General features: G+C 36.0%; 1 protein-coding gene across 3 annotated transcripts in view; it reads left to right on the top strand.

Moving 5' to 3' along the window:
• MED13L (mediator complex subunit 13L) overlaps positions 1 to 12660 on the top strand; it is a 261135-nt gene that overhangs the window by 201729 nt on the left and 46746 nt on the right. For all 3 annotated transcript variants that reach the window (XM_036013872.1, XM_028527247.2, XM_036013873.1), the window contains 4 exons: positions 3079 to 3224; positions 5746 to 5937; positions 6315 to 6503; positions 10583 to 10748. In XM_036013872.1, coding sequence (XP_035869765.1) covers positions 3079 to 3224; positions 5746 to 5937; positions 6315 to 6503; positions 10583 to 10748 — 693 coding nt within the window. The remainder of the gene's footprint in view (positions 1 to 3078; positions 3225 to 5745; positions 5938 to 6314; positions 6504 to 10582; positions 10749 to 12660) is intronic.

Raw genomic sequence — 12660 nt, 5'->3', positions numbered from 1 at the left:
CTTGCCCGCTTTCTTCATACAACCTTAGAAAAAGTAGACTTTTCTAGCTGGGAAGGGGTTTAGGTACCATTAGATTCAGTGTGGTCCTTGAATTAGAAGTGGCAGCAGTATCACTTGGGTACTTGACACAAATTCACATTTGTGGGGCCCACACCAGACCTCCTGAATGAGACTTCTGGGGGGCCCAGCAATTCGTGCCAACAGCTGATTTTACATATAAGGAAACTATATTCGGAAAGATAAAGTAAGTTACCAAAAATTAGATAATTATTGGTGGCCTCTGTTATATTTCCTCTATGACTTGCTGTTTCTCTTACGATGTTTTAATTTTAAATGACATTTTGTTTTTCAAGTTATCAGTTTAAAAAATAAGTCATTGATTCAGTTCTTACCTTTGTCATTTGTGCTTCTCCTCTGTGTCTTTTGGGAAGTTCAAATGAATACTATTTTGAAGTTTTCATCATGATTCTTTAGGTTCAGCTGACTTTTTAAAAGCAAGCCTTAAATTGGCTCCGTGTTGTTTTTCACATACAAGTCTCTTTGTTGTCTGAAAAGGTGACCTCTGATTTCTTTTTCAGACTCCTTTTCCTTTTCCATCATGTCACATCATTCCTCCCTTTCAAATTTCCAAACTATTGGGTTGGCCAAAAAGTTTGTTTAGTTTTTTTCGTAAGATGGTTCTGGTAGTGCTTAGTTGTCTTCAACTTCATTTAAAACAATTTTGTTAGATTGTATGGCAACAGCTGTCATATCAGTGTGCATTTAAAAAAACTTATCAAAATTGGTGAGTTTTTATGCAGCCATTTTAATATTGAAGATGGAAGAAAATATGCAACATTTTTGGCATATCATGCTTTATTATTTCAAGACAGGTAAAAATGTGACTGTAACACACAAAAAAGATTTGTGCAGTATATGGAGAAGGTGCTGTGACTGATCGAATGTGTCAAAAACAGCTTGTGCAGTTTCTTGGTACTATTGACATTTTGGCCAAGTAATTCTTTGCTGTGGGGCTGTCATACGCACTGGAACATGTTTAGCAGCAGCCCTGGCCTCTACCCACTGGAGGCCAACAGCGGGAGATAGCCAACATGCTCAAAATATCCAAATTAATAAAGTTAATGGCAAAAATAAAAAAAAATGTGTCTTTTATTTTACACAAAAAACTAAATGGATTTTTTGGGCAACCCAGTATATTCTGTTCTTGGCTACTCTACTCCTTGCCTCCTGCTGTCTCTCTCACCTTTTCTCTGTACTACTAAAGCCCTATTTTTGCTGGTTCTTGTCTTCTTGAAACATTTGGATCTTCCAGATTGAACAAATCGGTATACCTTTGCCTTCCTGTAGCATTTTGTTTTTCTTTTCTACTTCGTTATTTGCCTGGCTTTATTTTATTGATGTGGGTTCATCTCAATCTTTTGTTAGCTTACTTCATGGCAAGGGCCATGTTTTGTTCAGCATCACTTCAGGCTCCTCGCACCATCCGTGGCGCTTACTAGTTGAAGGATAAATATTGACTGCGTTTTTTTTTCATGAACAGTTTAGAATCAGTGGAAAAGAGAACATACTCTGTGCTTCCCCCTCAGTATCTCTAACCAGTTGTTTTATAAATATGCTATTGACTACATGGTATAGTAGGCACAAATAGGGGTAAATCAGTTCAAACCCCCTCCCTGAAATTTATAGATGGGAAATTTACCAGCTCATTATCAGTAAACTTACATTTTGATCCTTGTTATGTGTCAGTCATGATGTTTATTGAAGATATGTTTCCGGTGTCATTTTCATAAATTAAAAAAAAAGGACATCGCTTTATTATTATCGATACTGTTTTATACCCACAGCATAGTTTTCTTATTTTGAATTTGAAACTCAAAAAGTATGGTATCAAGGGGATGTTGAAATTTTTAAGCATTTTAAATAAGTTTTAGTTACTGTCTTAAGTTTACTGCGTTGTGTTAAATACCCATATGCCAAGACTGGGTGTTACCTATTGATGAAAATTCATGTTCTAGTAAAACACAATTTTCTCAGGTTATCTTAACATAACTTGTCAAGGAAGAATATATATGCTTCACTATGTGATAGAGTGGACATTTATCATTTTTATTTCAATTTTTCCTTAAAGTCTTATGATTTTTTTACTTTAACAAAACTTAATGTTTTGAGTAGCACTCAAAATATACTTTATACTATTTTAAATAACTTTTGAAAAGAAGCAAATTTGGGGGATGATTTTTTAAATCGTGGTTGCCTGGCCTACAGTGATTTGGTCCATCAGCCACATGTTCTGATGAGCTGTCTGGAGAAGCAGAGATGTTATGGCTGGCTTAGGGCCAAAGTTAACAACTTTGATATAATATGCCTCTGTAGTAATTTTGAAGTTATTTTTTTCAAAACACATAATTTTTGTCAATTTTTAGCTAATTGTGTGGAAACCTAGGATGTGTTGAATGCTTTCATAAAATTTTGTGATCAGAAGTCAATTGCAAAAATAAATGTGATAGATTACCAGCTCATTTAGACACTTGTATTACCTTAGTAGTTGTACATTGGGAATTTATGTACAGTAGTGTCTTTAATTGCTATTTTAAAATCAACAGTTTTAACCTCACTGTAAGGTTGTATAAGCTTATAAGTTTGATGTTATTGTTGTGTCACACCAAACTTAACCAAAACTATTTTGGTATTCTCCCTAGAATCAATTAAAAGCCAGTACAGATACTAGTACATGAGAAGGTAGAAAAATGTCCCTCTTTTTCTGTACTTGGGAGTTTGTAAGTCAGCACAGGAGACTTTATGCAAATGAAGCAGGAAGCATTCTGCACAGTAGCTTTCAAAATTTCACAATGCTACATAACTAATTTTTCAGGTTTATCTGACACCTTTAATTTAGTTTGCCAACAAGTTATTGTTATATTGTCCACAATCAACTGGAAATTTATGCTGTTAATATCGTTAGAGGCCAGCTTTGCTGGATGGTTGATAAAGTAAGCTATATCCCATCTGTAGTTCCTGTGCCTAGCATCTGTTTTTTATCAAAATGTAGAGTTGAGTTTCTCATTGTTTCTTTTTTAGTGAGCATTTGTCCTGTGCTTTCACATTCTTTCTCCATGGGGAAAGTAATGTATGCACAAGTGTGGAGATTGCCCAACACCAGCCAATTTATTTGATCAATGAAGAACATATACACATGGCTCAGTCTTCACCTGCACCATTTCAAGGTAAGTAAATGGGGATGCTTCTGCTCTCCATCCCTCCCCCATTTAGTGGGTAGCCACCTTGCCCAGTAAAATTTTACAGAATGAAATGCTCTCTTAAATGGACATTTTGAACTTAAGTATAAGGGTTGATTTCTGAAGAAGAAAGGAAAGACCAACATTTCACAATTAAATAATAATAGCTTGCTAGGGTTTGGGTTTGTTTGTTTGTTTTGGCTGAAAGTTTCTTGTATTTGCAATATTGTCTCATGTGAAGTTGTACTGAAAAACAACTGTAGAGAATTTCCTTCAGGACAAAGGAAGATCGATGAGTATGTGAAAAATATAATTCAATGAGTAATTGACAACTACTATAAATTAAAGATTTCTATCATTTTGTTCATTCTGTGGTTTTGAGAATGTAATAACTTGCAGATAATTACTATTAGACTTAGTATTTGAAATTTCAACCAAAATGGTATTTTTAGATTTGTGTACTATATAGTTTCTTCAATGATGTTAATAACTTATTTTCTTTCATAGACTACATTGGTTGTAGGCATTCTGTTGTGATTTAATATACAATCATATTTTTATTAATTCTCAGCTTATCACCTAAGTATCACCAAAATAACTCCCTGTTTCTTGTCTTAATTGTGTATTCTTTGATTTTGTCTTTAGAATTCAGAATTTTCTATGAGTAACTTTTTAAATGTTTTAATATTAGATTGAACCATATGGAAATATCTTTTTTGGTTCAGTCTAATTTATCATTACTAGCAATGTCTGATTAAAATAGTCTTAGTACAGTACACAGTGTAATTTTAAAAACACTGATATTTTAACAGCCATGACTGAAGTATTTTTATTGATGTAACAGCCTGTCATGAATGTTTATCCTCCATATTATTTATGATTGCCTTTTGGTTTTGTACAGATGATTCTGATTTAATTTGATGAAAGCATCTGTTTCTTGCCCTGAAGATAATTAAGCTTTTTTTAAAAGGAAAAAAAGAAGAACATTGAATGCTCATTTAACTGTGTCCTAATTATTACCTAGCTCCCTACCCCCCACAACACATTTTAAGCTGTATTCTTTATTATTCTGTAATTTGAGGTGTTTTAGGTATGAACTGCTGTGAAGAAAACCAATTCTCCAACTGTGCACTTGGGAGTTGTACAGTATGTGCATATTTTGAATTGCCAAAATTATTTAAGTACTGTGTTTCCTTGACTGTGAAGGTGCTGAGGACCGTCTGACTTTATCACTCAAAATAAAAACATTCATTTATGATAACAAAGGGAAATACTAGTCTAAAGGGAAGGTAATTAACCTAAGTTGGTAAAGATACTTTTAGGAATACCAGGTCCCTGTGGACCACTTATTTTAAATCTTACTGGTTTGCTACTAATGCTTCAAATCATAGAAGACTTTCGTGGAACATTATCCTGCTTATTTCCCATAACTAGTGTGGAGGAGGTACATACTTAGGGCAGGTGCTGGCCTATGGATAACTGTAGTGAACATAACGATATCGATGTGGGAATTTCCTAGCAGCGTTAACACAGGAAAATTGCCCTTGATTAAATGTGTTCACTGGAGTCAGTAATTGTATCCCATTTGAATCAGTGAGGAACAGCAGAAAGGCACTGAGAAATGTGTGATGTCTGCAGCATCTCTGTCTTGATGTGATATATCATCCAGCTGTTAAAAAAAATGAAGCCATCAAAAAAAAAAGAACATACTATTTGATAACTATATTGAGACTTTTTTTAAAATTAGGAGTAAGAAAAAGTGACTTTTATCCCCAGAAAAGTGTTATTCGGGTGATTGAAATTCCCCGAGGCTAAGAACTGGCTGGGCTATCTATACACAGCACTATGTTAATTACATTTTTGTGTCTAGCTCAGTGAAAATGACATCAAGGTCAAATACTGAAAGAAAAAGGATTTCACATTCTTTACTTCAGTGAAATACATTTCTTAGGAGTCATTATATCAACAGACCTCTAAAACTGTCATAACTAAAGTTATAACTAAGTACTATATTTTAGAGTTGGTAAATTAGACCTTTTTTGTTAAAAGTTTTGTGTATACATTATTTTTTAATTACAACAGATTTTAGGAAGTGTCAGGAACACTTTAATAGTGTTAAAGTTCTTGGCAGGTTTTGGGGTTGTATATATTGGATGCTTTTCTGTTAAGGAAGATTTACTGTTTACATTGTATAAGCTATTAGCAAACATATGGACATAAGCTTTAGTATATGGACAGCTTATATATTGTGTGTTGATATAGCTGTCTGATATCATTAGATCTCCCCCATTTGATTTCCTTCAAAGCTTGATGTGAGTTGAGAGGCATATAAGTAAGTAGTAAAATAAGAAACTTCTAAAACTCACACTTTGAAAGGAATTAGGAAATAAAGAGCAATATACATTAAGTGATGCTGTGCTTTAACCTAAAATTACCACATAAGTAGCATTACACTTCAGCAGGAGTTATTGCTCCAATCTGCAACATATGTTTTTCCTCTCTGCCCTAGTACTGGTAAGTCCTTATGGATTAAATGGCACGCTAACAGGCCAAGCATACAAGATGTCAGACCCAGCCACCCGTAAGTTGATCGAGGAATGGCAGTATTTCTACCCAATGGTGCTGAAAAAGAAAGAAGAACTGAAAGAAGAGGAGTTGGGATATGACGATGATTTCCCTGTGGCAGTCGAAGTAATTGTTGGTAAGAGAAAATATTTTGCCTGAAGAACTTTATTCTCTTCTTCATCTTCCTTAATTTAAAAAGATAATCACTCAGATTCATCAAAAATAATCTCCATAATTTTCCCATTTTTTAATTCTCTTGACACAGTGGTCTATGCTGCGTAGTTATCTTGCCTGAAGCACCAATGGTCCCTGTATTCCAAATGCTATTATCATAATGTTGGAGCACATGGTTAAACAGCTATTAACTTATGGAAGAGTGAATCTTTTTGCAGTACCTAATGAGTGTCTCGTTTTCACCAGAGAGCCTTTGACTCTGACCACTGGAATAGTGAAATTGGCAGTCTAGTATGAAGTTTTTCTCAGGCCTGATTTTTCCTTGCTCCTTCCTTACAGGTGGTGTGCGGATGGTTTATCCTTCAGCTTTTGTTTTGATCTCTCAGAATGACATCCCAGTTCCTCAGAGTGTTGCCAGTGCCGGAGGCCATATTGCGGTTGGGCAGCAGGGACTTGGTAGTGTAAAGGACCCAAGTAACTGTGGGATGCCTCTTACCCCTCCCACCTCTCCAGAACAGGCCATCATAGGTGAGTACAGTCTGGAAATGTCCTGGATGCGAGAGATCCCAAAAGATCATGTAATTCCCTTGTCATGGAACATGAGGAATTCCTGGTGGAAGAGATCTAGGTAGAGTAACATTGGCATTTCACAAAATAGAAAAGGGAAAAGTATTTATTTGTTTTTTAATTTTATTTATTTATTTTTAGAGAGAGGGAAGAGAGAGGGAGAGCAACATCATTGTGTGGTTGCCTGTCACGCACCCCCAACCCGGGACCTGGCCAGCAACCCAGGCATGTGCCCTGACTGGGAATTGAACTTGCGACCCTTTGGGGTTCACAGTCTGGCGCTCAGTCTACTAAGCCACACCAGCCAGGGTGGAAAAGGAAAAATTTAAACAAACAGAATTTATGTGCATCACAATTTTTGTTTTTACTCCAATTAAACAATTTAGTTGTTTTTCTTAAGTTCTACACACACATCTGCCCCTTGATACACATATATATGTGTACATGTGTGCGCAGGAGACAAGATGTAGACTGCTTTTTTATTTTAAACCAATAGAAAAACCCTGAATCATAAAGTGCCTGAAATCTTTCTCAGTTGACCATTGCCAGACAGGGATGTGTCTTGGATAGTTCTTTTTCTATTATAAAGTTAGGCTAGCATTCAGGAACTCTGAATAAATGCTTCGCCCTACCTCTCTACATTAATGATAAATGTTGTCAAAATATGAAATTTTGACAGTTTTTCTTCATGGAAAAGTTAAGAAATCATTTAAATTAGGATTTTTTCTTCTTTGTTGAATAGTATATTTCATATATTCAATTTTGTGGTAGTTGACTTTAATTGGAAATCTAGACACTGAGGAAAAGCTATTCATCATACTTGAGTTGAAATGAGATTATAAGCATTTAATGGGGGGCTATGTTGGCAGGACCATCAGAGTAAATAAAGTCTTGGCTGCTGAACTTTGAAAACATTCTCAAGTATGATACATGCTAACTTGGTAGTTTTCATGAGCATTTGTTACCATATTTTAGCTTCTAGCATGGTGCTTGGCACATAGCGGTCATTCTGTTAAACAGTATGTTGGGGAAAATGGAGACTGTGTGATTGAACACACCTAATTTTAAAAGCTTGTGTACAGCTATTACTAGGTGAGTGACCTAATTTAATTTTCACATTTGTTCCGAACCTCACTTCCCTCCTCTGCTATACACCACATACACTACACGGTTGTGATGTGTATTAGGTATTACACCTGACTGTGCCGTGTAAACGGTTATGCAGTATACAAATGGTTGGGTACAAACTTAAAGCAGTGCTCAAAACTCCAGTTTCAGCACATGCTGTGCTGTCTATAAGGAATTACTCAGATACTACGTGGGAGATACAGGAATGGACACCACATGGCTTATGTTTTTAAGAGCCAAGGAGTTTCTAAGGTGGTGAAAATAATACACATCCACCCCTTAACATGGTAGTGCAGAGAATTTGGATGATTCCTTGTGAAAGGATTTGCTCAACCAATTTTTATTAAAACTACTTTTATAGTCTTTTGTAATAGTCATCACAGAGAAGATATAGTAAAGAAGGATTAGAAATTTCAGTATTTTGAAAAGTTTTAAACACATTTCATTTAAAGGTTTGTATTTTTAACCATTGCATGACATAGGCTGTCATTCATTTTTGTTTATTTTGCCTGATATTTAGTGAAATTTGTATTCAACTTAAAATTGAAGGCCTGCTGTGTGCATAATGCCTTGGCCTCTGCCACATTGGTTCAGAAATCTACATTTCATAACTCAGAACCAAGGGGTTTTGTTTAGCTGCATTTCAGTGTGGACTTCATAGCTATAGATCTTCCAGTTTCTTTTCCTCTCACTCACTCTGTATGTCATTGTACTAGGCCCCGGGTAAATGAATCCTCTAATGCTTCCTCCCTAAAACGAGCAGACAAAAAAAAAAAACTAAATAAAAGCTACTGGAGTCTGTGTTGTAAAATCAGTTTGTCCAAATGTTTATATCATGATATGTTGAATCACAGCTTAGACCTCCTAATGCTCCATCAGAAAGAGTCCTGCTTAGCCTTAGCCTTGTCATTCTGCACTTGACCAATATGGAGCATTGCCATGTTTTTCTAGCTGTAGCACAAAGTGGGTCACTTTGCCCCCTTAGATGGTGAAGGGTTGCCTAGAGTCACAGGAGACATAGGCCAACTAGTTTTGGTGAAATCGTTCTTGGCTAGGCACACCAGCATGCCTCTTCTGTTTATGGAGACGATAGTAGGAAACAACATTCAACTTGCATTTAACAGCATGGAGTATAAGTCTTATTTAATTCCATATAAGATACCACCCTTCATTTTAGTTGAATCATTAAAAGCTACTGAAAAGCATTAACCCAATTTGAATCAGAAAAGATGCTGTGGCTTGTTTTCCCTACCCCTTTCATACATTGGTCATAAATTACTTCCTGTAATAGCATGGGCATGTCATCTCTTTAGCTATGTTGTAGGGTCTTAGGGGCCAAGGGCTCTGTTAGCTACTTCTGCTATTTGTTTCTTCACTTTGCTTAGTTTTAGAATAGACATTTGAAAGTCCATTGTAAAATCAAAATGAATTATTTTGTACAATGAACCAAGTGAGGAACCTTTTAAGATAAAAGGTAGCAGTAAAGACCAAATTTCTTGTCTCCTTTAATTTATCTCATTTGTAATATAACAGTACTTTCTGGGGAATAAGAAAGCTTCACTTTCTTAGAACATAAGCAGCTGGGGTTCCTTCCTCCCTCCCTCCCTTCCTCCTTTCCCTTATTTTCCTTTCCCTCCCTTTCCTTTCCCTCCCCCCCTCCCTCCCCCGCTCCTTTCCTTCTTTTTTAAAAAATCCTTACCTGAGGACATGCTTATTGGTTTTAGAGAGAGGGAAAGGGAGGGAGAGAAACATCTATGTGAGAAAGAAATACCAATCAGTTGCCTCTTGTATATGCCCAGACTGGGGACCAAACCCACAACCTAGGCATATGTCTTTACTGGGAATTGAACCTGCAAGCTTTCGGTATCCTGGACAACACTCCAATCAACTTACCATCCAGGGCTCTTTTTTTCTTTTTTCTTCTTTTTTTTTTTAATGGTGCCAAGCCTCACCATTCAGCTCAATGGTTTTGTTGCATTTGTATCAAGAATATTAGTTTGTTATATAGGTTACTTCTTTTTTTTTCATATGAGAGTGGAGATTTCCAGATTCTTAAAATTCATTATTTTGGTCAAAATGTTTTGCATTATTCTATTCAGAGTAAAATCCACAGTGTATTTATGAAATCAAATAGATGAAAGTAATTGAAATTTAATACTGCAAGTTTACTTCAGTATTGGTTTTGTGTGAGGCAGAAGTAGTAAAATACTCAGGACATAACCAGTAATCACTATTATCAGCAATCATAATGGACATAATAGAAATAGATTATGTACCAACTGTAGTTGGAGAAACAAAGTGGAGTTAGAGAGAAACAAGTGAATTTTTAATCCTCTGATAAAATGTCTAGACAATCTCAGTGTTTTAGTACTAAGCTTTCATAGTGTCAGGCATAAGGATAGTTCCAAAGACAAAATTGAAATTTGACCTGTTAAAATCTTTGTGCCATTAAGTTTTTTCTTCTCCCTGGGTCACTGTGTGCAGTAGTTACACAACCATTTAGCTAAACAAGCACGAAGCTCCCTCTACTGTTGTGTTTTTCTTTTAACTTATTTACTGCATTGGGATTTAAAAATTCAGAACAGCCCACATGCATTTATATCATTGATATTATGATGTATGAACCCTTCTGTGTAAGTTATCTCTAGTACCTGTAGAGTAGAAATTTCTCTGTATGGGTGTGCTCATGGAGGAGTGCGAGTTTGTGAGTATTGTTGTGTTAAGGCAGTCATACAGAATGCCCCCCAAAAGGCTGTACTGACACAAATTATACTTATAGCTACAGATAGTGTTAATGCAAGGGGGTAATGGATATGAGTTTCAATGATTAAAGTTTTTATGTTAAGTAAGCCTGCACTCTCTGCACTAGAAGATGTTTTCAGAAAAATGACATTCCAAGTTGTCTTTTCCAGGAGAGAGTGGAGGTATGCAGAATGCTGCCAGCCACACAGGTTCCCAGGACGGGGGGATGATAACTATGCACAGTCCAAAGAGATCGGGGAAGATTCCTCCAAAACTCCACAATCATATGGTCCATCGAGTCTGGAAGGAATGCATCCTCAACAGAACCCAGTCCAAGTATGTTTTCTGTGTTTCATCTGGATCATGTTTTAGTAACCATCTCTTTGATTACTACACAGAGAAGGTCAATCATACTGCACTACTGTCTGACCAAACCAGAGGGGTCAGTGGTATTTCATCTTTTTGCACATAACAGGATAAAATTTAAAGCAAAAATGTTAAAATAAATTGATAACTTCACTTGATTTGATTATTCAGGAAATTTTGATGTTCCCAATCATCTCATGTTGGCATGGTATTCATCTGACATTTAGTAGCACAGATGTCTCAGGAGAGTAATCAGTGGGTTTGGTTTTCCTTTGTATGCCAATTTATGAATGTTTCCTGTTTACAGAGGGAAATGACCTTTGCCATGTTTTCTGTTACACATTGGCCTTATGATTTATTTACTTTTTAAAAGATTTTATTTCTTTATATTTAGAAAGGGTGGGGGAAGGGAGGGAGAAAAAGAAGGGGAGAAACATTGACCTGTTGCCTCTCCCGTACGTGCTTCAACCAGGGACTGAACTTGCAACCCAGGAATGTGCCCTGATCAGGAATCGAACTGGCAACCTTTCGCTTTGCGGATTGATGCCCAACGAACTGAGCCACACCAATCAGGGTGCCTTATGTTTTAATTGACAACTAGAGGGGTGTTTACCAGCTGCTGTACTTCTGTTTGTTGATTTGGGGAAATTGTATTCTTTTTATTCCCCTATCCAACTTGCCTTCCTTTCTTCCCTTCTTCCTTTTATCCCTCCTTTTCTGCCTTCCATTTTTCCCGTCCTTAACATACTTTTGGAAAAGAGGAAGAATTGATTTTAAGTGATTACTGGTGATTATTTTAATTGCATGAATGATGATGACAAGCAGTGGTCAAGAAATGCTTTTCCATCTATCAAGATTTACATAAACATTTTCAGCATATTTTCATATCTGTTTTGATATCAGGTGGAGATGACCATGTTCTTAACCAATGCAAGTAAACAAATGAGTCTTGAATCTCTGGAATAGAATAAATTTGGATATTCTTGCCAATAACTGCTAAGAACTACACTCACGTAAAAGTCAGGTGTTTCTTAGGGACTACTATTCAGTGTTTTACATACAGATTTAAAATCTGTCCTTTGGACCTAGCTTTTAGCAAATTCATACCACATACTTATTTCTCAATGAATTGGTTCTAAGATAGGCTGCTGAAGGAGATGTAGTCGTGAAAAATCATAGGCCACATTCTAGAATTAAAAAGTTATCTCTAGTCACTTAAAAATTATCCTTTTTTTAAGAATAATTGGTACAGATGTTTTTCTTCTATCTGCAATACCTAGATAATTTCCAAGTTAACATTTTCCTTTTCCTTTCATTTACCATCTTTGATTTTTATCACCATTAACCTCTTATCTCCTCCAACTCTTAACAGACCATATCCCCTCTATCAGCAGCACAGAACAGGGAGGTGAGACATTCAGGAAGGCGCAGAATGGTGGAGAGCAAAAGAATTCCTTGCAAAGCCACTGTTAAAATACTTTGCAGTGTCAGCTATAGCAAACTCAGCCATAAAAAATGTGGCCCAGTGTTCTTACTTTCACTGTCATAATAAGCATCCACTTTGGTACCAATTGTCAGTGACGTGCAGGAGATATTTTTGTTTCTTGTCTTGTAGTTCACATTACAAGTTTGGAGTGCTGCCCTTAATACTAGCAAATACAGGAGTTGCATTTATCGAAGGGCATATAATTTGTAGATGCTGTGAAAAGATTTTTAAAAATGTAGGTTACTTCTGCAAAATTTAGGCGACTTTTTAAAAAGCAACAACAGATAGTGCTGGATAGTGTTTTAATTGCTATGTGTACCATCCTTGTTAAAATATGCATTAAACTTAAATAGATATATTTTGAATCCTGCTTCTGCTGGTACATAGAACAAGTAA

Source organism: Phyllostomus discolor, chromosome 13, assembly GCF_004126475.2.
Source record: "Phyllostomus discolor isolate MPI-MPIP mPhyDis1 chromosome 13, mPhyDis1.pri.v3, whole genome shotgun sequence".
Taxonomy (NCBI): Eukaryota; Metazoa; Chordata; class Mammalia; order Chiroptera; family Phyllostomidae; genus Phyllostomus; species Phyllostomus discolor.
This window is presented reverse-complemented; position numbering and strand designations above follow the sequence as displayed.